The 24,881-nt window shown below is 33.6% G+C and overlaps 2 protein-coding genes across 3 annotated transcripts; one reads left to right on the top strand and one right to left on the bottom strand.

Annotated features, from left to right (window-relative positions):
- Positions 1 to 6,881: 6,881 nt before the first annotated feature.
- On the bottom strand, positions 6,882 to 7,960 carry LOC131617716 (uncharacterized). The gene is made up of 4 exons (XM_058888978.1): positions 7,795 to 7,960; positions 7,598 to 7,699; positions 7,337 to 7,503; positions 6,882 to 7,138 (listed from the first exon to the last, which is right to left on the bottom strand). Exons 1-4 carry the CDS (start codon positions 7,904 to 7,906, stop codon positions 7,031 to 7,033), a joined length of 489 nt encoding a protein of 162 aa, XP_058744961.1. The 5' UTR covers positions 7,907 to 7,960; the 3' UTR covers positions 6,882 to 7,030.
- A 5,954-nt stretch (positions 7,961 to 13,914) lies between these two features.
- On the top strand, positions 13,915 to 23,884 carry LOC131621106 (uncharacterized). 2 transcript variants are annotated; one of them, XM_058892320.1, is made up of 12 exons: positions 13,915 to 14,087; positions 14,236 to 14,395; positions 16,151 to 16,268; positions 16,679 to 16,775; positions 17,508 to 17,614; positions 18,266 to 18,388; positions 18,530 to 18,683; positions 19,692 to 19,752; positions 19,846 to 20,228; positions 21,192 to 22,815; positions 22,960 to 23,363; positions 23,464 to 23,884. In XM_058892320.1, the coding sequence occupies exons 2-11, from the start codon at positions 14,268 to 14,270 to the stop codon at positions 23,204 to 23,206; spliced, it is 3,042 nt and encodes a 1,013-aa protein (XP_058748303.1). In that variant the 5' UTR covers positions 13,915 to 14,087; positions 14,236 to 14,267; the 3' UTR covers positions 23,207 to 23,363; positions 23,464 to 23,884. The 2 variants fall into 2 exon arrangements, with proteins under 2 accessions (XP_058748303.1, XP_058748304.1); XM_058892321.1 differs by lacking the exon at positions 13,915 to 14,087 and having other exon boundaries at positions 14,373 to 14,395; positions 16,151 to 16,291.
- Positions 23,885 to 24,881: the final 997 nt, after the last annotated feature.

Genomic DNA, 24,881 nt, shown 5'->3' with positions numbered 1-24,881 from the left:
ATTATAAAAGTATATTTTGTGATAAACGCTTCATCCTTATCAAGATAATCAAAATAAGATCGTACATCGAATTAGTGTATCTTTGGATCTCATATTTCATTCTTTGTTTTCTCAAGTATTACAATGTCATGACTTACATGAATGATTGCTCCAGTAATTATATGCATCCATCGGAGCCCTCAAACAATATTATAAAAGTATATTTTGTGATAAACGCTTCATCCTTATCAAGATAATCAAAATAAGATCGTACATCGAATTAGTGTATCTTTGGATCTCATATTTCATTCTTTGTTTTCTCAAGTATTACAATGTCATGACTTACATGAATGATTGCTCTAGTAATTATATGCATCCATCATGCAGCATGGTTACATACCTCCATGCACATGGTAATGCTACTTTGATATGGGTAGGGATCCTCTCAATTTCCTAAAAGAAATAGAATATTTTATTATTATTATTATTATTATTATTTTATATATATATATAAAGTTAAATAAATGTCACATGTCATAGAAATATGTGCTATTTACACACAAAACTATAATAATGAAGAAAACAGAGAGTGTGAAAAATAGAGAGGATCCTGACCCACTTTGATACAATGCTTTGTTTCTTGCAACACAAACTTCTCTTCTAATACTCTCCCACAAACTCATGGAGAGGGCAATGCCACGACTTTGAGTTTGGTACGAAGTTTTTGGAAAGTTGCAGTGCCAAGGGGTTTTGTAAGTGTATCAACAACTTGCAACGAGATGTTGGATTTTCATGTGTTTGGAAATAATTCGTTCACAGACAAAATGAATATCTAACTCGATATGCTTAGGGTGAGCATGAATAATGGAATTATGTGATAGAAGAACAACACCGAGGTTATCACACAAAGGCGTGAGAGAAAGAAAGGGAACTCAAAGTTCAATAAGGAGGTATTCTAACCGTAGTATATATAAGGTTGTATGTTCCAAGGCCTGACGTACTTGAACTGTAAGCAAGAGGTTGTTTCTTGGAGCTCTATGAGATAATATTTGGGCAAAAAAGATACAAGATTCTGAAGTAGAACGCCTATCATCCAGGTCACTTGCCCAATCTGAATCACTATAAGAACGAAAAGAGAATTTGCACGACAAGGGAGCTAGAGATACAATAAAACCATGATTGATGGTGCCACTTAGATACCTGAGGATGCGTTTAACCATAGACCAATGCGCCTCCAGAGGGAAGGCCGTAAATTAGCACGCTTTATTAAGACCGAAGGCATCTAGTTGTGTAAGGGTCACATATTGAAAAGCTTCGACCATTAATCAGTATAAGTTAGGATCGTGAAGTTAAGCTCCATGTTTATTGAGCATGCAATTGCTAAGCATAGGAGTAGTAACACCATTAGCACATATTTGCTCTGATGAGTAAATCACGAATGTACTTGGTTTGGGTGAGAAGTAAGTTCCTTGAAGATAGATGTTTTATCTCAATGCCAAGGAAGTATTCATGAACGCTCATTTTCTTAATAGCAAATGTCTCATAAAGAGAATCTATCAGTTTGTGAACCAACATAAATGATGAACCTGTGATCAAAATATCATCTACATAGATAAACACATAGATAGTGACACCTTGGTAAGAGTATATAAATAGAGAGTGGTCACATTTAATATGAGTGAAGCCAAAATTAACAAGAGATAGAGTCAATTTCTTATATCAGGCACGAGGAACTTGTTTGAGCCCATACAATGGTTTACGTAGCTTACAAACAAGTGCACAGTCTTCCTTCCCAAAACCTGGTGGTTGAGACATATACACTTTCTCATGTAAAAATTTATTCTAGAAAGCATTATTGATGTCAACTTGTTACAACTCCTATTTGTCAATGAGAGCCAAATTAAGAATCACGCGAATGGTAGTTAGCTGGACAACAAGTCAAAACATTTCCTTAAAATGAAAATCAAAATATTGATGAAAACCTTTTGCAACTAGCCTTGTGTTATATTTATTTACAATTCCATCGAGATTTTATTTCACTTAAAAACCACTTGCATCCCATTGGTTTTCTATGAGGTGGAATAGTAGTCAATGTCCATGTATGGTAAACAGAGAGTGCATCATACTCAAGTTTCATAGCTTGAAGCCAAGCTAATTAAGAAAGAGCTTGTTTGAATGAGGTTGGTTCTATGTGTGTTAAAATTGCTTAGGATTTAAGTGGCCTACTTTTTCCCTAGTTAACATAGAGTTCTCATTGAACTGATGCACTTAAGGAAGAGAAGAATTTTGAATAGTTGGAGACAATGACTCAGCTGAGCTACTAACATCAAGAGAAAATTGAGAACTAGATGGGAAGTTGATGTGAGGTGTATACCTAAATTAAGAACTGGCAGTTGGAGAACCTAGTTAAGTAGGTGAATATATGTGATAATTGTATACAGAAAAACCGGGTACATACTTAGATTGTTTCACGGGAGACCTAGGATTGGACTTATTAGCCACCATAGAACCAGAAGACAGACTAATATCAACTATCAATGGAGAAGAGACATCATCCATTTGTCAAAAGATAGGTTGGATAGGCACTTTATGAGAAGATATCCTAGGACATGGAAGAGACTCAGACTCCCTAACAAGTTCAAAGGATGAATGCGATTTAGAAGGAAATAATGTAGAAAAAGAAAATCAGTGTTCATGAAAAATAACATCAGTTGTTGTGGTGGCTTTGTTTTTTCAAAAGGGAATATAAGGGATGTCCAAAAAGTGAAAAATAGGAAATATTCATAACTTTTTGATCAAGCTAAGATCAAAGTTTGGAGTCTTTTATAAATCTAATTAAATGCTTTTGTAACTGATATGATTGACAGGGATATTAAATAGTGTATGAAGCCATAAGTGATCAATTTTCTTAGAAAGACATAAGCCATAAAAGTAGGGATATTAAATATGTGGTATGTATAATTTTTATGGCTTATGTCAAAATAATGTATGAAGCTATAAGTGATCAATTTTCTATGAAAGACATATATGTGTAACTGAGAATGATATCACTTATGTCTTTCAAAGAAAATTGGTGTTACTTTTTCTAGTAGTATAAATACCACATATTTAATATCTATAATTTGTCATTGTTAAAATAGTAATATCAATTATTACATTGGTATTCTTTTGTCTTGGCATCATTACACCATGATTAATTGTACCCTTCATGTATCTGAGCACCCTTTTAAATACTATGAGATGATATTTTTGGTAGTTTCTCCACGAATTTGCTCAACATTACAACACTTTGATAGATATGTGGTCTTGTGTTGCAAAGATACCTTAAGGATCCAATGACGTGTTTGTACAGTGTTGCATTTACAAAGTCATCATTTGTCTCCTTCATCTTTGCTTTAGTTTCTAATGGTGTTGCAGTAGTTGCATTAAAGTTGTTCATCATAAACCTCTTCAAGATGTCTTGGGCATACTTCTTATGGTATAAGGACATTGTTTCACATGTTTCTTTGAACTGCATCCCTGAAATTGTGACAAGTTCCTTAGGTCGGACATTTCAAATTCTTGCATCAGCTTCGACTTGACTTTCTTATCTCAACTTCAATTGAACATGTAATCAACAAGTCATCTACATACAAGCATATAATGATTTAATTGACTCTGTCAGCATCATTTACATGCACTCCATGTTCAGAGACACACTTTGTGAAACTTGCTTCGAAAGAGCCTTCCTCAATCTGTACACATTCGGCTCTTGCCCTTTGATTTAGAATCCTGGTGGTTGACTGACATTAGACATATTATTCCAAAGGTCCATTCAAAAATTCTAATTTTACATCCAACTGATGTATCATCCACCTTCTGAATGCTGCTGTCGTTACCACAATTCTTATTGTCTCCATCCTTGCAATAGGTGCGTATACTTCATCGAAATCAATACCAGTTTTTACATAAAATTTCTCACCACTAATCTTGTTGTATGCTTGGTAATCTCACCATTTGTCCTTCATTTAAGCTTGTAGACCCACTTCAAATCAATTGGCTTATTGCTAGCTCTTTTGGGAAGCTCTCAAGTCTTGTTCTTTTCGATAACCCTGAATTCTTCTTTCATGGCTTCGCACCAATTTGAATCAATCATGGCTTGATCCAAATTAATTGGTTATGCTTCAGCCATCGTCATTGCTTTTTCTATTAAGTCACCAATTGCAAAGAATGCTTAATCTATAAATATCTCATATCCAACTAGCCTTGTTGACTCAGTTCTCGTTCTAATCGATCTCTTGTCATTGTGCTATGGTGGTTCTTCATTTAGATTGATCTGGACTCCAGTTTGTTGGTATCTTCAAACACAGTTGTGACTGTATCTGACTCCTGTCGAAGTGACCCATGACTTTAATCCCGCCTTTTTATCTCGTCAACTAGGACATCTCTATTGATCACTAGTTTATCATCGTTCGGCGAATACAACTTGTATGCACCAGTCGAATGATATCCTTTGAGCATCATGGCCTGACTTTGATCATCCAGCTTCTTCCTCAATTGTTCATGTACATGCCTGAAGCACATTGATCTAAACACTCTAATATGACTTACATTTGGCTTTTGTCCTCTCCAAGCCTCATAAGGTGTCTTCTCGACCATCTTCTTTGTTGGACATCTGTTTAAAATATATAATGTTGTCGAAGCTGCTTCACCCCAAATTCTCCTTGGCATATCTTTAGCTTTCAACATGCTCCTTGTTATGTTCAATATACTTCTATTCTTTCATTTAGCTATACCATTGTGCTCTTCATGCTCCATACCTTCCTTATTGCAAAATCTAGCAAATTCTCTAGAAGTGTATTCACCCCACCATCAGTTCTCAGTTTCTTCAACTTGCATCCACTTTGTTTCTCGACATGCAACTTAAAATTCTTGAAATTTTTGAATACCTCACTATTCTTTTTGATCAGATACATCTACATATATCTAGTGAATTCATCTGTGAAAGTTAGGAAATAGTTTTAACCTCCATTCTACCTTACTTTGAAAGGTCAACACACATTAGAGTGAACTAGCTCCAGCTTTTCCTTCTACCTTATAGGCAAGTCATGCTTGAATGATTTCCTATCCCACTTTTCTTTACAACATTCCTCGTACACCATCTTCTTCTGGTTGAGCATACTTAAACATATGAAGTTTAGATTTCCATACCTGTGACGCCATAGCCAATTTTTATCTTCTTATGCAGTAGAAGCAAGACAGTTGTTATTAACCGTGTTGATCTCTACCTTAGATTTTGTTGTATGCCAATGGTGCCTTCAAAATCAACCTCTCATCACCATCATACACCAGCATCTGATAGTTTTCCAGCTTCATGTTGGAACCTTTTGCAAGTAATTAACCTATGCTTATCAAATTACTTGTCATCAAAGATACATAGAATACATCAGTGATACATGTTTTTTGACCATCTTTTCTGACCATAGACATGTCTCCTTTTCCACCTGATGTGACGTGTCTTTCATCTGCAAACTTTATCACCTTCTTAACTGATTCATCTAACTTGGTGAACCAGTTTTTATTACAAGTCATATGGTTGCTGCATCCTGAATCCAGGTACCACATGTTGGTTTGCTTAGTGGTCGATTGAGTGTTTATCATGAGTAGCACATCACTAAAATCACTATCTCTTGCATGTGCAGATTGTGCTTCATCGTTAACTTTCACTCGTGCTTTCTTATTTCTTCGACGGTCTCGTGCATAATAGCCAAATCCTTGACAATTGTAACACTGCACCTCTTTCATGTCAACTTTCTTCCGATAATACTTGTTTCACATGTCTTTCTTGGTTGAATCACAGTGATTCTTTGAATTCTTGCTAGACTTCTCATCATTAGCAAGATTATTCCACTGCTTTGCCTTCTCTTTTACAACCTTCTTTATGAATCTTGCTTGCAGTGCCTGTTCAGCCACCTTCTCCCTTTTTGAGTTTCTCTGCTTCAACCTCACCTCATGAGCCTCTAATGAGGATTGAAGTTCTTCTAAATTCATCTCAACAAGGTTTTCGAATCTTCAATGAACACTACAATGTAATTAAAATTTGCACACTTTCTCAATCTTTTGCAAATTGTTGATTGATTCACCACACGCCTTCATTTGGTTCCCTAACAGCACCACTCATAAAAAGAATCATGAGACAGATTCATCTTCGTTCATCTGAGTCATCTCGAATTGCTTTCTCAGTGTCTAGAACCTCATCCTCTTCAGCTTTTCACCTCTGTCGTATAAGTTCTTCAACTTTTCCATCTTTCTTCCTTTGATCATTGTGTGCAGCTATCTGAACATCATCTGCATTCGCTTCCAATGCCATTACTCCATCGTTCACGATTTCAGAGACATCTTGAAATTTGAAGATGACTATCATCTGCACAACCCCCTGTTCGTAGCTCTCACCTTTGATACCTGGTAGATTCATTGGAAATTGCGTTGATGTTATTGTTTCGTTTGCCATTACAGATCACTCTTAATTGCAACCCAAACTTCTTGATACCAATTTATTGGAACAAATGAAACCATTAGGGTTTCAAAAAAGATGAGAGAAATGAGAGAAATAAGAGAAAAACTAGTAACTATAAAATTAGGATTTTTTACTGTGTGAAGTTGTTTTATTTACATCATGCAATGCCTTTATATAGGCAACTATAAAGCCCAGGCCTAAAACTTGCAAAATACAAAATACAAAATCCAAATATACTTACAGAATGCAACTATATTATCTACAATTACTTAGACACACTACTCTCACTCAGTCAAACGCTTCGACTCCCTAATACTATCTACCATACAAAACATTAAATTATATATAGCTTCTAACAACAGTTATTTATGAAAGATAAAGCAAGCATATATATGTAATGTGACAGTTAAACTCGGGTCGGACAACTTATTTATTATTATGAGTAAGAAAACATTTCAGTAGTCATAGTCCGAAGCATGACAATTCACTAGTTAACATATGACTTCAAAAATAAACCATAAACAATGCTTAAGTTTCAGATCAGTCCTAGGTCACTTAAATAGCAGATACTGAAGATTTAGCGCCGATGGTGAAAGGAAAGGTGATACAAGTAAACACACCACCGTCCTTATTATCGAAGGTCAGCTTCACATTATAGGTACCCTGCAAAAAGTAGCACAATTTTAAGCAAATAAGTCATCAAAGTTATAGAGAAACTGACTCCATACATAACACATTGTCCTAGCAAACAAAAGCGCGTCTTATAAGCACATGCTTAGATCATATATCATTTGAAGTGGAACTCTTAAAAGTGCACTCACACGCACGCACATGTATGGTATGCGATAAAGTGAAACTAACCGGCGGGGTGACTGGAGGCAATAATTCAGTGTGAGTGAGCAAAAAGTGGCCTGGACGGACAGGAAGGGATGTTTCCTCGCTGAGATCATGGTAAAATACAGCAGGTTGTCCTTCTATCCCAGCATATGAAATTTCATATATTAAATTACCTTTACGAATTAGATCATCTGCATCAAAGATAGATATCATTCAATTAATTTCCAATGCTAGTAAATGAATTTAGTGTTTATTATATAGCCTAGGAGAGAAAAAAGTATGGACCAGTATAAGCTTGAATTTTGAAGGTGAATGGCTCTCCTCTCACCACAGGGTCAGGTAATATTTCTACACTGCTAACCTTCACTGCATAGTCTACATTCTTTTCTGCATAGCACAATACTCAAATTAATAACCAAATAGTTTAACAAACATACTGAGAAAAAACAAATTAAGAGTAAGCTTTAGGGTAGTATAATTACGACAGTATTTAAGATTCTGAGATTCAGCTTCAGCATGAAGAGAAGAGAGTAGCAAAAGTGTTGAAGATAAGCATAAAATGATGTTGAGCTTTGAAGTAGAGTAAATTGCCATGGCTATATCTTAATCTGCTACAAAATCTTTGTGCAGTGACACTCTAGCATTACATACTTAAATATATACACAATTATAGTAGTATGGAATAATTGAATAATAATGTTAGTATAATGGTTACGCGTGTCATGCGTGGTTATTATTATATGATTATTTTTTTGCAAACGGTGCTAACAGACTGCAGTACGTGGACAACAGAAAATGGTACCACGCGAACCTGAGGTTATATTATAACTATTTTAAGTTAAAATTTTTAACTTAAAATTGCCGCAGCCTTCGCTTTTTATATTAAAATATAAAGTTTAATTAATTACCCTTTAATCTTCCTATTTTGTCTAATTTATGAAATTAATTTTATATGTGTTTCGATCAGAAAATAATAATAAATCGAGACTTATTTGAATTAGCATGAAAATTTGTAGATATTTTTTATGTATTATGATATAGCTCCTTGAAAAATAATAGCCTAAAAATCAATCATATTTAATGTTTTTCTTGTTTCCATTTTAAAGAAACCCGATTCGTAAAAAAACTATATTTAATTCATCTCAAGTAAAAAAAATTGTGAGAGATATTTTTATAATATGATAAACTTTATTGCAAATAATCATGAAAAGAAAAACGAAATTCAAATTATAAGAATGATGTGTTTGAATTAGTTAGAATTAGCTACGGATTAGTTGTAGATTAGCAATATAATCTAGGTTTTTATTCATGTTAGCGACGAATTTTGTGACGGAATATCTGTCGCTGTAATTAAAATTTATATAAAAAATATAAAATGCGGATAAAATGTCACATGACATCCATGTCAGCATCTTTTCTACAGCATTGTCACGTGACAGTGCCACATAGTTCTGACAACAGACGCTAGCAGGAGAGACCAAAAGTGTGGATAAAAAATTTTAGATTAACTATTCTTTAAAGAAAATATTTATAGGAACTAAAAATAAAATCTGAAATATTTATCATGACCAAAAATATATTTAACCCTAAGATATATATAATAGAATAAGTAACAATCTTGTATTGTGTATGTATACTTCTCTATTACGTTTATCATGTTATACCGAATAAATAAACTAAAAACAAATAACAAGATTCTTGATTTCTCACAGATGAGAATATAGAGTTTTCTCAAGGTGAATTATAGTTTTTTTTAATAATAGGAAGTATATGGAGTATAATAAAATCAGAGATAAAGAAGAAAGCTCACATTTCAACAAATATCAACAACAAAATTAAATAATTTTTTTTGAATTCTATTATTAAAAATTAATAATAGAGACATAAATTTATAAAGCTAATATAGTGACTCGCATTTACAACCATTATGCCATCATATAACAAAATTTTGATAGAGACATAAATTTATAAAGCTATTGAAAGGTTATTTTGATAATAGTTGCAAATAAACTTTAAATTTTAGAGTGGAGATTCACTTTGGTTTCTAACAAAAATTACAAAATTTAAATTAGTTCCTCACAAAAAAGAATTTGACTTAATTCTTTATAAAATTTAAGTGAATCATATTAGTCTTTATGTTAATATTTTTTTCAAATCGGTTTTTTTTCTTCATATTTTTAAACCGTGACTAGACTTCTACGTTGACTTTTATTTTTTATTTTTCATTTTTTAAATACGAAATTGATTTTTAATTATAATTTCATTTTTAAACAATTCTGAATTAATAATATCAAAAAAATCAAAATTGTTTTTTATATGGAATTGAACTTAGGACCTTTAACCAATATCTTTAGTTCTTACCACTAGTCCAATGTACATTCATGACAAATAATTCTTATAAATTTTAATAATATTAAATGATTCTGAATTTAAAAGAAAAAAAAAAATTGTACCAATGGGTCTTAAATTCAAGTTTGTTCAAATTAAATGATAATCTCTTTACAACTAGACAAATTAATTTCTGTTATTAATATTCTTAATAACGAATACTTAAGTTAATAATTTAGAACAGACATTTACTCCCTCCGTCTCATAATAGGGGTCCTCTTTGAGATTTTCACATTTTTTAAGAAAATGATTAATTATGTTGATTTCAATGATAAAATGAGTTTCATTTACTTAAATAACCTTATTAATAATAGGTAGTGGAGTACTTAAATGAATTAAAATACAATAAATAAATAAATAAATAAATAAATAAGGGTAAGTTAGTGGAAAGAAATAATAAATATTACATTGATATTCTAAATTGACAAATAATTTGAGACAAATAAAAATTTGAAAGAGAACACCTATTGTGAGACGGATGGAGTACTTATTTTAAATAGCAAACAAATAAATATTTATTAATTTTAAATAATACAAAAATTTAAAAATAAAATTAATAAAATATAAATCATAAATATAATTAATCAAATAAAAATAACTTAATTAATATTTAATTAAATTACTATTAAACTAATTGATCAGTATTTAGTTTGAATTAACTAAAATAAATGCACTTCATTAACAATTTAAAATGAAATATCTAAACCAAAGATAAGTATTAAAAAGATATGAGAATAAAAAAAACTACACTATAGTTATTTAAATTTGTAAAATTAAGTTCTAGATGTCACTCTAGATTTACAAATATATTTTTTCCTTTCAAATTAAGTTCTAGATGTCCCTCTAGATTTACAAATATTCGTAAGATGTTTGAATGATGTGAATTGTTGGTAACATGTCATATAATGAGAAGTGGTGATATATGTATGATCTTTATTATGCTTTGAATATTATCATATGTTTCTTTATAATGAAGGATATCTCACCCCTTCTGTTTGAATGTTACCCTTTGTTGGTAACGTGCAGGTAATAACGTGGAGTAGTCGTATAACTATTAGCTCGAGTCGGTGTGTTAATGCTCTGATACGTAGCATTCGGGAGACATCTAGCCTGTTTTTATTGTGTCGTGTCATCTTATTGCTTCTTGTTGTTATATTAGAAAGTTGTCATCTTTTATTGGATTATGTTGTTACATCCTTATGAGATATGTTGGATTTGTTGAATGCCAAGATTGGCATAGATGTGATATTTTGGTTTATGTTGTTAATGAACTCCGCTGCGATGTTTCTAAGTTTTAGATTGAATGACTAATGAGTTATGAGTTTTCTCCAATATATGTGTTATGTATCTATGAATTAAGAGCATGTTTATGATTTGATTTAAGTCAAAATTGTGACGCCTCAAATGTGATGTTGTTTTGAGACTTCTACACTTTGATTTTCCGTGTTAATTGCAGGGTAGATTTGGGTTGTTACAACTGTCATGTTGTGCGTGAGAAAATTGTGTCCAAGTGATAAGTGTCAAAATATAAATATTTTGAGTATATATTTGTGGTACATATCGATTCTATTCTTTTAGTTTTTGTAATAAAATCCCAACTTTCGTGTATATACGTGCATACTTGAGTTTTCATTTGTTTTATGTACCGTTTGATAGTATTTTCTTTGTTTTTATAGGTATTCATGCATATTGGAGCCTCAAGGAATAAAGTGTCAAAGGCACAGCTTCGATTGCGCAATTTTGGAGCTGAATAAGCAAAATTATGCAGAACAGTCCGCTAAGCGACTGTCCAGCGCGCTTATGAAGATTGATTTTCAATAAGCCGGCTTGAAGCGGAGCAAAACAGAAGCTGGAAGATTTTTTGGGTTCGCTTAGCGGAGGTCACTCGCTAAGCGAGCTTGACTTTACTGTTGTAGATATTTTTTCCACGTTGGGTAGCCCGCTTAGCGGACCTGCGCATAATTGTCTTTATATTCTTTCATTTGGCACATTTTAGGGTTATGGTTTTGGGAAAGCTATTGGTCCCAACTCCATCAATTTCATTCTTAGAGTAGGATTATCTTAGAAAACAACACTAGGACATGCACTTGGATGATCAGAGGTGGATTTCTCATTAACTGGAGCTGACAACCCGCGAGATGTTTGATTTATCTCTTCTCTTATTTGTGTATTTCTTTTGTGTTGGGTTTTGTTTGTATATTTACTCGAATCTTATGTATATTTATCGTCTATGGTGTTATATAAAACTTGCTTTACAAATCTGTGTTGATTGTTACCTTGGATTTTTGCTCTGTGCTGGGGATTTAGGTTGCTTTAGAGATAAACTAATTGAATCTTTATCTAGGATGATTATCTGTTATTTTCTAAACTCTAGAGATAGATTTAGAGCTAACATTCACTGTTTGTATCTGTACTTAATGCTTTCGTGTTTGAGCGGCGCGCGAGAGATCGCCGACGCGAGAATATGGATGTTCTCGTGACTTTGCGTTAGAGATAACCTTAGTTGTGAGTTGATCTAGTAGGTGCTCCAGAGATGGACACTTATGTGAGAGATACGTGATAACATGGACGAGTATCATAGGTTGTGAATAACTGGTCGATAAGTTTAAATTTGAGACGAGTGAGTATATTTGCATGCCTGATAAGTTATTTCTCTTCTAAGAATGTGTTTATTTTTTCCTGTCCATATCTTTGTTTACTTTTCGTTCATTCAAACCCAAGCTCGAAACTATATAAACTATTGAATGATCTCTCCATCTCTGTGGACACGATAAATCCCGGAATAATATTTCTAAATCTTTTGTTGCTTGTCGCTATGCCTGCTTCAACACCAAGCTACTGCATCTGTTGCCTATATCCACAAAAGATCAGCTTGCAGATGCATTCACTAAGCCTCTTCATTCTCCTGCACTAAGCCTCTTCATTCTCCTGCACTAAGCTTCATTATATCCAAGTTTGGCCTTTGTAGCATCCAAAGTCTACCTTGAGGGGGGATATTATTCTTAGTTTTATATTGTACATTCCATATTGTATTTTATACTGTATATTTACACACACACACATATATATATATATATATATATATATATATATATATATATATATATATATATATATATATATATATATATATATATATATATATATATATATATATATATATATATATATATATATATATATATATCATGTATATAAGTACACAACTATTGTAACTCTATTTCATTCATTCAATACAACAGTAAATCTTCTCTACTTTCCCTTTCTTGCATTCATCTTCTTAATTGTAACTGGTTTCAGTTTCTTACTCCTCGATGAGTTTCTTCATCCTTGACACTTTTTGCATATAATTAATTCATAATATTGTCTCAATTATAATTTAGAATAAATTATTATAATATTAGAATGTGTGTGAGAGCTGAATGCTTGTAAGTTGTGAGAGATGATCATGTCTAAAGAGTGTGAAGTTTATAGAGTTTATAGAGTGCGTGTTTGGATATGAGTGTGGAAGGCATAGACGCACTTTTGGATAGGACTCAACCGTAAAAACAAGAAGTGACAAATGGTTGCTTCTACACAAACGTGATAATTTACCACGAATTTGGATAACTCAACGCCACCCCAAACATGCTGATAATATGTTACGATGGATCTTAGGCAACAAATTCACAAATTCACAAATGTTATTTTTAGCTTGATTGTAAAAGACATGGTTAATGTTAACTTTGGCAACCTTATCTAAAACATGGGATAATTGATGGATGAGAAAGAGAAACACTCACACTAGCTCAAGAATAAGAATAACATACAAGACACACCATATATTAATTCAAAATTTTAAAAATTTTGATATATAAGTCATTTTATTCAACCTTCATTTCTTCTTTTTTTAAATAATATGGAACTTTCGATTCACAATTATAGCACAACAATAATACTATTAACCAACTATTTAATATCTCATGTAAAACTTAAAATAAAATAAAAAAATGGCATGTAATTTAAAATTTAAAATTTAAAATAGTTTTGTCTATATATTGGTTACACATTTTATTTTTTTGAATAGTGCCCGTAAAAAAGTGTTGAGCCAAAAGAAGTGTTGAATAGTGATTAAAGAGAACAATAAAATCCCAAATTGGACTAATCTAAAATTTTGAAGATGAATTAAATTACATAAAAGAGTTTAATTTCCATGCATGAAAAGGTGTTTTTTTACTGTATTTATTAAATTTTTGTTACACTGAATTCACCCAAATGCCATGCAACTAGGAGCTTTCTGTTGAGTTGAGATCGCAAGAACAAACAAACTCTGCGTCTGTTCAGATTCCATCCCAATTTCCAATTTCCAAATCATGAAGCTGAATTCAACACTCTCGCCACACATCAGGTTCTCTCCTTCATCCACATTCTCACTCACACCGTCGCTACGATCTCGACGCTAATCACGTCGACGCTAATTCCATTATCAATTCCGAAATTGAGCTATCGGCAATCATTTTCTTGATTAATCACGTATTTTTGTTTTGTTTTTGCAGAAAGTGCAGTGTTGTTTAATGTGTGGTGAAAAATGCAGCGTGCTGAGGTGACGGTGGAGGAACTGTTGCTGGAAAAAGCGATTAAGGATGAATGCCCATGGGAGAATCTTCCCAGGCGACTTCAACAAACGGTTCCTTCCAAGGAAGAATGGATCACAAGGTACCAAAAATAATCTCCCTCTCATTTTTCATTATTACATGCAACTGATGTCTCTGCACAATTATCAACCCCGCCGACTTAACGGGACAATCTTATCCCATTTAATTACAACTAAGTAATTCAACGTGGTTATAAGTACTTTAATCATTAATTTAGCTTAAATAAACTCTTCTTAACCTAGAAGAGCTTATTTACAATTTATTTCAACTTATTTTATAAAAAAAATAGTTGTGTAAGTTTTTGTGGGAGCTTAGGAAAACATCTTATGACATGTTCATAAGCTGTTTTAACCTATTTCAAAAAGTTCGACATGATAGCTTATAAAATTAATTAAAAAATTCTATGAAAATGGTTTGCCACATTTTCTCGTTGTTAACGGAAACACTTGTAGATAGGCGATTAAATAAGTAGTTTATCCAACATTGTACTCTTATGAAGTGCAAGATCTAGTGTTGTATTGTAAGATCTTACGTGCTTACGATGCATGAGAGTGCTATGATCAGAGAAAGACCGTTCTCCTTGCCGGTGTGGCAGGATCGAGCTTTTTAAAGCAAGACCATAAAAAAAAGTGTTGGACCTTTTTTTTTGGGACTTGTATTACGATTTTCAAGTTTTGGTGTATGTGTGTGTATATATTATGTATGAAATTGCCATTTTTTACTTTGGTATGATCTTACGTTTATGCTAACTATCCAAGTTTTACGATCTTTCACAAGCCGACCGATCCTACTTAAGATCTCTAGCTTGACTACATTGCTTATGACCGTTGAAAGAATTAAAATTTGTGGCTTTGCTCTTTAGTTTTTTCCACCATAAACAACATTATGTAGAGTCAATGATAAATTAAGAACTGCTGAGGCCTAAGTAGTGGAGTGTCGTGCCCCTATAATTTAAAAACTTTGGAATCAAGAGAGCATTGCAGTTGCTTGTTGCGCCTCTCTGCGTTGTTACACCCATGCCCTTTTTGGGTAAGGTTTTTCATTATTGAAATTCAAAGAAGGAATTTAGAGATATTTTATTGTACTTCTATAACTCTTATTATAATGCATCCTTTCCAAAGAAGAAGAACTTGCATTATCATACTGATTTCTACAAGATTTACCCAAATTAAATCTTCCTACTTCTGCTACTACTACTACTACTTAATATCTGGTTTAGAAAGAAAATTCTTCATCATGAAACTATCAGGGAGCTTAGTGAAAATTTTCATGAGCTCGATAGTTTGTTTTAGAAAGAAGCATATGTTTCAAGGGTATAATAGTATATAATAGTATAAATTTGCACAGGAACCAGGAAGCTTTTGATTTTCAATGGCTGTATGTAGTGTTTCTAACTAGAAAATACAACGAAAAAAAAAAGCCTTATCCCACTAAGTGGGATCAGCTACATGGATCAACTTTCGCGATAATTCGTAGTTGATCCATACCATAGAGATTTGACAAAGTTTTACGTTGATGGTCGAACGCAATTCTCTCCCTTTATTTGGGTTTGGGACTGCCTATATTTAGCAAAGCTAACATAGGCAGGATTGCCTTTAACTAGAAAATAAATATAATAAGCAGAAGTTCTGATTTTGAGAGCTGATTATCATATCTGGGTGTTTTTACTTCTTTTTATTAGGTTTCCGTAAGGTGGTACACTTCATTCATTTTAGGGCTCATGAGACAATTTCTTGAATTTCATGTCTTTTTTCATTGGTAAATTCATAACTTTGATACCACCTTCTCTATTGCTGGCGACGGGTATTTTATGCAGGATAATTGAATACTGCGTAAAGAAGAGACTTCAATGGAACAGTTGTTTCGCTCGTAAATTTTGTAAAGAAAGCGAGTATTATGAAAATCTGATGCGGTACTTGCGGAAGAATCTAGCTGTATGTGCTTTTCAGAATGTCCGGTACTCTGTTTGATTCCTGAAATTTAAACTTCTATATCAAATATACAGATCTTTATATGCCTTTGTTCTTACAAAATCAGAAAGATATGATAGAATTTTGTGGAGGGATTTAAAATTTTTATTATGCTTCGAAAATCAAAATTGTGAATGTTGTAATTGTAATTGTAAGATATCTTGATTTCTTTAGCTCTAAGATCATTTTTGGTAACTAATTTGATCAAATTACCTTGTAGTTTTATTTTATAAGAGAGAAAAAAACTGTTATTTCTTGTACTTAGTATTTAAGAACTCCAGATATAACCAGTACTTTCCATATTTTAGCCAGTGCTCTCTGTTTTGCTTTTTCAGTTGTACATCTGAATTTAATATCCTTGGCGTCACTTGCAGATATTTCCTTATCATCTGGTGGATTATGTTTGTCGTGTAATGAGACTATCACCTTTCAGATATTACCGTGATATGCTTTTTGAAGTAATGAAAAATGGTAACTATGTTACTTGCTTGTTGGAATTCCAACAGAGTTCACTCCATGCATGAAGATTGTGCCTAACTTTTGTTAAATATAGCATTAAATAGGGAATTTGAATTTAAAATTTACTAATAGAAAAGAAGTTAACATTAACATTGACATTATTTTGGAGGAATGCTTGCTAGTATAATAGAAGCTTGAGAAAAAGATATCTACTTCAATTGCAGTTGCTTGCTTGTTTGGCATCTCTGTAGTGTTACACTCGTGCCACATTGTTTTTTATTTAAATTATACCAGAAAGTATTCCTCCATCGATTCAAGTGAAAACCAAAAAACATAGAATGAAAGAAAAAAAATATTCAAGAGAAAAATGTTTAAAATGGGGCATGTATAATTGATTTTGATGGAATATAGAAAATCTAGATTGAAAGAGGAAATTATTTAAATTATAGATATGATATACAAAATAGGCAACTTGAATTTAAAAGAAAAGAAATTAATATTAACATGTCATTTTTTAGGAGAATAGATTAAGAAAACAAGTCATTCTAAAAAGTACATGAATGAATGCACAAGATACTAAAATGTCACTTTGGTTTGATATGATCTTTCAATTCTTGTTACTATATCATTATATGTGCATGATTTATTGGACTTCATATTTCTTCATTGATTAACTTCATATTATACTAAATGTTTGTTTGAGTAGAAACTGGCCAATTTCCTGCTTGTTTTGATTATTTGCAGAACAACCTTATGACAGCATCCCAAACTTTAGCGCTGCAGATGCTTTAAGACTTACAGGAATCGGGAGAAATGAATTTATTGATATAATGAATAAGTGCAGATCTAAGGTACTGCACAGATTTTTCCTTTAGGTCAATGTTATCGACAGTGGACAATGGCGGAAAGCCAAAAATCTGCCATATGGTGCTTCCATAAAACACCATGGCGCCGCCATCCTTCACAAATTGGCATGGCGATTGTCCAAAAATCTGCCCACACAATCTGCATGGCCGATATTTGATAATACTACTGTAGGTGTCACATAAAAGTAAACTTAATACTTGAATTGTATCTATGTTATTCTATGAATATTTACCTGTAGCAATCCTTGTTTCCATCTTACGTTCTAGGCTTCTATTCAATTGGTAAAAAGGAAAATTCAATGAATCTTTGTATAAGCTGACATGCCATTAAAGTCCATGTATAGAAGGGATCAGTTATGTTCAGGATCCTAGCAAGACAGACATATATGCTTGCATTATATATTCTCAATGACATTACTATAAAATAGGTGATTTCCTCATTTTTCTTCTTTTCCAACCATTATGCTCGGCAATTTGTGTTTATGAATTCAGCAATTTGCTGCCCCTTGTTCTGGATAATGATTTGGTTTTGCATAATATAGTCAACCCATCTCAAATATACCATTATGCTCAAAGTACGCTTACAACTTATATTATTCTTAACTCACCTGTCAATGTTCTTTTGGGAATATCCAGAAAATAATGTGGAAACTTAACAAGTCAATAGCAAAAGAGCTTTTGCCTACTCAACCTGTGGATTTTCCAGTTGAACCCTGGTGGGGAGTTTGTCTTGTGAACTTTACCTTGGAGGAATTTAAGGTGGGGTATGTCTTTCACCCTTATTAGATAGAGGAGGATTTACTAAATTAATGGTTCATTGGCAGTGAAAAATAACATTTAGAGAAATGCTAGCAATTGTCTTCTCTTACGTTGTTGTCTATTTCTTCTCATCTTTAATAGAAGCTATCAAATGAGGAAACGGCCGTAGTAGACAAAGTCTGTAATGAGGAAGCAAATTCATTTGTCATGTTTGATCCTGATATCGTAAGGGGTCTTTGCAGACGAGGACTGGTCTATTTCGAAGTTCCGATAAATCCTGATGACCGGTTTAAAGGTTTATTCTGCCTATGGTTTGTTCTATATATGTTAGCTTAATAAGTTTTACTTTCATAACTTCTATATCAAAAGTATAATTCCTGAGTTTTTGTCTGAAGCTTCATAATTTAAATAAGCAGGGTAGGATCAGTTGTGTTTTGATCTAAATTGAGGCAACTGACCAACTGGATTGACCATATTGGTTCCCCAAAATTGAAACCATACAGTTCTGTTTATGGAAGCATAACTGCACAATAACAAACATTTCTAAATTAGTTTCATTTATTTACAAGAATGCATTGACCTTAAATGATTGAAATATATCCAAAATAATTCAATAGCTACTTGAATACAGATAGTATTTTTATTTATTTAAGATTCAGTTAATGGGTGCAGGTACCTATTGGGTATAAAGAAAGACATGGAACTTGTTTCCTTTGCAGCTAGATCTTGTTCAGCCACTCTTGTCTCTCCTGTGAAATCTCAGCTGTTGAGTTAATCTGACGGCTAAGAGATCAACACTCTCAGGTTTCGGTTGTAGATTAATCCAATGGCTGAGATTTGGCCGGAGTGAATGGAGTGAATCTATATAGTGTTGCCCATCAGATCCAAATTGCCCCTCTTCTACTAAAAACCTTATTAAAATAATAACTATTAAATATATTTTTTACGGTGCACTTTCCATTATGTTGCAGTTCTTGTGAACGGAATTTATTTATTTTTCCCGATGTTGGTTAATTTATGATTTCCTTAGTTGATATCTTATGGACTCATAACTTGATATAATAAAAGTAGAATTACTGACCAAAGAATTTTTAAAAATTTGATGTTATTCTTTCTATTATTAATCTTTACCTGCTATTGAAGTGCCACAAATATCCATGGTCTTATTCTGTTACAAAATCATAAGTGAATACATAAACATGAAAAGTAGTGAAAGATATAGACATATAATATGAAAAACATCATTTTCAAAAGCTGTGTCTCTTAAGTAATATCAATAATATTTGTATTTATGGTGTCTCAGTTTCCAGGCTTGAAGGCTTTGTTTCCAATAGGGAGCAGTCTTATGAAGATCCTATTGAAGAGTAAAGTAGTTGTTTCAGTTTGTGTTTACATCATTTTTCGTTCAAAGTATATATTTCCATATAGTGCGAGTAATTATTGATCTTTGCTTTCAGGCTGTTGTATGCAGTTTTTGTAGTCTCAAATGAAAATGCAACTGTTAGTGAGTTGGCAACAACCCTACAGGCTGAATTGTCACAGTTACTAGCTGCTGCTTCTTTTGTGTGTCGTTTGGGATGGGCTACAAAAATGATTGATCCCGAATCTATTATTGGAAACTCCGGTATAAATATATCTCCTAGAAGAAGTACATTCAGTGACGAAGATGCTTCTGTTGCTAGTCAGGGCTCTGAGAATATGTTTATTGACAATGACTCCACTCAGCAAGGAGATGTTTCAGCTTCAGGAAACTATGGTCCTCGTTCTGCCTTTACTCGCGTTGCCTTAATAGTTGATGCTAATATTACATCCTATCTTATGATGGGATCTGTTTCACCAGGTTTATATCTTTTGCTCCTGTCTTGAAGCTTATGTTCATGTAGTATAGTTTTCAGAATTATGTTTTTGAATTATATTTGTTAAGTCAGTCTGTGCTGACATAGAAAGTTATGAGTAATCCATATTAAGGTTGCTCGTGGTCTATTATTGATTTGTACAAGTAAGCTACCATTATCAGTCACATCTCATGCAGATGTTTCTAGCTCTAAAATTTAATTCTGCCCTAGATAGTTTTTAGTGCAAGATAATGTTTTCAAGCTTCTAAGTGCCAACATTTTCCAGTTTCTGCTTTCCTACAGATCAAAGTGTATGCTGTTAGCAGTGGACACCTTTTGTGTTTTGGGGGCATAAACAACGTGATAACAATCTGGCTATGTGTAGAATTGATTACCAGAAATTAATAAGTAATCCAGAATATCCTCAACGTAAAATTTTAATTTTTATCAACAATTTGACAAGATTCTTGAAACAATTTAATATGACTCGTACTGTTGTTCACATATTTTCGGTAATGTGCTTACCAATAGTATAGAAAATCAGTCATGCAAATCCATTTCAGGACATGGATAAGAGATATGATGGGACTGTCAGCTTGGACATGTCTTGTAATATATAATGCAAGTATCTTACAAGAAAATTCAAGGTAGAAACTCAATTTTAATAACCATGTGTTGGGCTAATAAATCTATGTAGGTTTCAATTTTCCCCTACTTGTTTTTTGGATATTCTAGTTGCGAAAGTAAAATGCAGATCTACTATCTCTGTTAGTTGAAATGGTAAAGAGGTTGATTTCTCTTGAACACTGTCGCAGTAAAGTCTTTTGAATGGGAAAAAAATAGGCAGTAGGAGAGCTATTTCCCTTGTAGCGAGTCAACCCTGCTTGACTCGGTTCAATATTTTTCCTTTGATTGAGTTTGGTTTGCATCTTTGATCAAGATCATACTACTTTATTGAACTTTGTCAGGCCTGAAAACTCATGCCGTTACACTATACGAAGCGGGAAAATTGGGTCATGCCAGCATTGCTGATCTTTGCAAGGATCTTAGCACCCTGGAGGGTACAACATTTGAAGGAGAACTACAGGAATTTGCAAATCATGCGTATAGTCTGCGTTGTGTGTTAGAATGTCTTCATTCAGGTGGAATACCTGCCGACCAAAAAGAAGAGAGAGATATAAATAAACTGGGTACAACTACCTCAGTCAATGATAAGTCAAGTTCTGTGGTAGCTGAGCCTGAAACCTCTTTGGCTGACAGATCAAGAAAATCTAGTGATGGAGAAACTGTAATAAACACTGATGATTTAGAAAATTTTGAATCAGAGAAGAATGTAGTAGAGACTTCTGTTCACTCAGAACTTTCTAGTAGTATGGATGATGGAGACCATTCCGTTACTTTGGAAGATGGCAGTAATCACATTCAGCAAGTCGATAAGTCAGACACAAATTTCCATAACAATGATAAAGTAGTAGAAGTTGAAGGGTCAGATGTTGAAACAGAAATGCAACAGAAAAAGAAATATCGTGTAGACATTCTCCGGTCTGAAAGCTTGGCTTCTCTTGCACCAGCAACTCTTAACCGATTGTTTCTTCGTGACTACGATATACTTGTGTCCATAGTGCCTCTTTCCCATTCCTCAATTCTTCCTAGACCCACAGGTCCAGTTCATTTTGGTCCTCCCACATATTCTTCTATGAGTCCTTGGATGAAATTGGTATTGTATTCAACTGCAGCTAGTGGGCCTCTGTCAGTTGTTCTAATGAAAGGACAGTGTATGCGCTTGCTTCCTGCTCCATTGGCTGGTTGTGAGAAAGCCCTTATATGGTCCTGGGACAGTACCACAGTAGGAGGGCTGGGAAGGAAATTTGAAGGAAAATTAATAAAGGGAAGTATACTCTTGCATTGTTTAAATTCACTTCTTAAACATTCCGCGGTGTTGGTGCTGCCTCTCAGTAAGTACGATCTTAATAAATCTGGCAAAACAGCTACTTTGGATATCCCTTTACCGTTAAAGAACGCAGATGGAACTATTGCTTCAGTAGGAGAAGAGTTAGGACTTTGTGAAGAGGAAAATTCGAAGCTGAATTCTCTGTTGATGAATTTGTCCGACAAGATGGAACTGTGGACAGTTGGTTATATTCGACTTTTGAGATTATTTATTGGAAAAGAATCAGATCAGTTATCTTCTGAAGTGAAGTACGAATGGGTTCCATTGAGTTTGGAATTTGGGATGCCACTATTTAGTCCAACCTTGTGCAGTAATATATGTAGAAGGATAATTTCATCGGAGATGCTCCAATCTGGCTCATTTGCAGAACACCATGATGCAATGCAAAACTTAAGGAAGAAGTTATATGACATTAGTGCTGAGTACCAATCAACAGGTTTCACCGGAAAGCTTCTTTACCAGAAACAGCAAGCAAAGGAGACTTTTGGGAAGCTTAAGAACCAAGCTAGTGGAAAGTTGAATCCACTTCTAGATCCTTCTTGTCCTATTTCATGGGCATCAAGTGTCCATCAGAGGTTAAAACTTGCTAATCGACAGCGCTGCCAAACTGAAGTGTTGAGCTTTGACGGCAGTGTTCTTAGGTTTGTTATCGAACTTCTATTAATTCAATATACTTGAAGATTCATTACATAAAATTCTATTAGCACTATATTAACAAACATAAAACAGAAGGCTCATTGTTTTGATTTCCTTGTTAACTCAAGTCTGATGAATGGTGCATGCAGATCATACGAGTTAACTCCAGCCGATGTAGCTGCCACAGCAGATGTTAAAGAAGCAACTCAAGCGGATACAATGAAAACTGAAGCAGAAGAAAATGATAGTAAAGAAGCAATCCTTCCTGGTGTTAATCTTATTTTTGATGGTTCTAAGTTACTTCCATTTGATATAGGTGCTTGCCTCCAGGCTTGTCAACCTATTTGCCTAATAACTGAGGCAGCGTCTGTCTCAGCATCTGTAGCTATGAAATAGATCTGCAGTCATTATAGATTACTCCATTTCAAAACATGGATACAAGTGAATGACAATGCCACAGATTTACTTGGCAATGTTGATGAAATTATTTGGTTCGTATGCATCTTCAAGGTGGATGGTTTATGCACATATGTGTGCTGAGGTTGGAAATAAGGTTTGATTCTTTTGACTGGTGTCCGTGTTCCTTACAAATTTGGTGACACCTATATGGATTGTATACACATTAATACTTAATCAATGTTCTACTTTTTCAGGTTTTTCCACATCAGGAATCCACATCAACTGATCTTTGAACAATGTATATATGACAGGAATTTTATTTGCTACTGTCACATACTTGCAACAAAGAGGACATCAAGTCACCAGTTGCAAATACATGAGGATAGTGTAGCCATTGGAATTCCTTATTGGCCATGTGTAAGCACATAGTGCCCTAGGTTATTCATCAACTACAACACTTTGGTAACAGGAATCAGTTTTTTTAGACGAAATTCATTTGTTCATACATACATTTAGCCCGATGTGGGGAATGTCAACTGCAATCAAGAACTAAAATTGGAGAACATTATTTGTATGGTCGAGAATGTGTTTTAACTATTGACTTGCCTCTTCCCTCTGCTAGGCTCGGCATAAAAATGTTCAAGCAATAGTCAACTAATTAGTTAGAGCATCACTTTAAAGCAATCCATTCAAGTTTTACTCTATAGATAAACTCCATAAGAACTCAAATGGGTCCTACAACTTATCACATACTGTATATCTTAAAATGGATCTCATAATTTATCAAGAATATTCATATTTTAAATTTTTCGACGAAATTTTCTATAGTGGTAAAATCGGTTAATTGAAATAGTTAAAAGTTGTATATTTTTGAATCTGTTGTGAAGAAAATTGTTAGTCTAATATTTATAATTGAACAATATTAATATTATATTTTTTTATATTATTATGGAAAATTATTTTTCTTAAATAAGTAAGGGTAAAAAATATAAACCCCCCCTGTAATGTTAGCGAGTTTCCATAATAGACCCTGGTAATATTTTTTTTTTAAGCGCCCCCTTAGGTTTTGTGGATTCCCTCATTGGACCCCCTGTTGGCCAGATGTCATGGAATCTTTTGCCACACCTGCCACGAAGGCATTCTGAATACACAGGTGGATTTAATTTTTATTTAATTTTTTATTAGTGGGTATATTACACAATGTTCCTCTCAAATGCCCCCTTGCAACGTTTAGGGTTTCAGCACCTGGGAAACAATGGCAAAGAAGACGAAGAAAAATCCTAGTGAGAGCAATGTTCAGGAAGAAGCTCAAGTGAAATCTCAGGAATCCGATCATTTCAATGTGACGTTTCATCATGGTGGTGAGTTCGTGAGGGTTGGTGGCGAAGAAATCATCTACAGAGGAGGCGTTGATACAACCATTACAGGTATGCACGTAGGTAGCTGGGGATTGGATAGTATTGTAAAAATAGTTAGTAGGTTGGGTTATGAGGAGGGTAGTTTTAGGGTTTGGACAAAGGTATTAGAAATCCAAGAAGGGTTTCTCTATATTAGAAGTGACGATGATGCCGTAGATTTTGCCATGTATTTTAGCGTAATGAATGTCACAGGAGATTTGTATGTGGAACACAGTAAGGGTGTGAAATTTGAGCGTAGTGATAGGGCACCAAAT

The sequence above is a fragment of the Vicia villosa genome, linkage group LG7 (assembly GCF_029867415.1).
Source record: "Vicia villosa cultivar HV-30 ecotype Madison, WI linkage group LG7, Vvil1.0, whole genome shotgun sequence".
NCBI classification, from domain to species: domain Eukaryota; kingdom Viridiplantae; phylum Streptophyta; class Magnoliopsida; order Fabales; family Fabaceae; genus Vicia; species Vicia villosa.
Note: the sequence above shows the minus strand (reverse complement) of the source record. Positions and strands in the feature narration are given on the sequence as shown.

What these genes read in the sequence shown, in the direction of transcription:
- LOC131617716 (XM_058888978.1), bottom strand. Translation starts at nt 7,906, where the DNA reads ATGGCAATTTACTCTACTTCAAAGCTCAACATCATTTTATGCTTATCT. An exon ending in TCAGAATCTTAAATACTGTC is followed by an intron (nt 7,700 to 7,794) that starts GTAATTATACTA and finishes TGTGCTATGCAG; the next exon opens with AAAAGAATGTAGACTATGCA. An exon ending in CAAAATTCAAGCTTATACTG is followed by an intron (nt 7,504 to 7,597) that starts GTCCATACTTTT and finishes TCTTTGATGCAG; the next exon opens with ATGATCTAATTCGTAAAGGT.
- LOC131621106 (XM_058892320.1), top strand. Translation starts at nt 14,268, where the DNA reads ATGCAGCGTGCTGAGGTGACGGTGGAGGAACTGTTGCTGGAAAAAGCG. An exon ending in TGAATAAGTGCAGATCTAAG is followed by an intron (nt 17,615 to 18,265) that starts GTACTGCACAGA and finishes GGGAATATCCAG; the next exon opens with AAAATAATGTGGAAACTTAA. An exon ending in GATGGGATCTGTTTCACCAG is followed by an intron (nt 20,229 to 21,191) that starts GTTTATATCTTT and finishes GAACTTTGTCAG; the next exon opens with GCCTGAAAACTCATGCCGTT.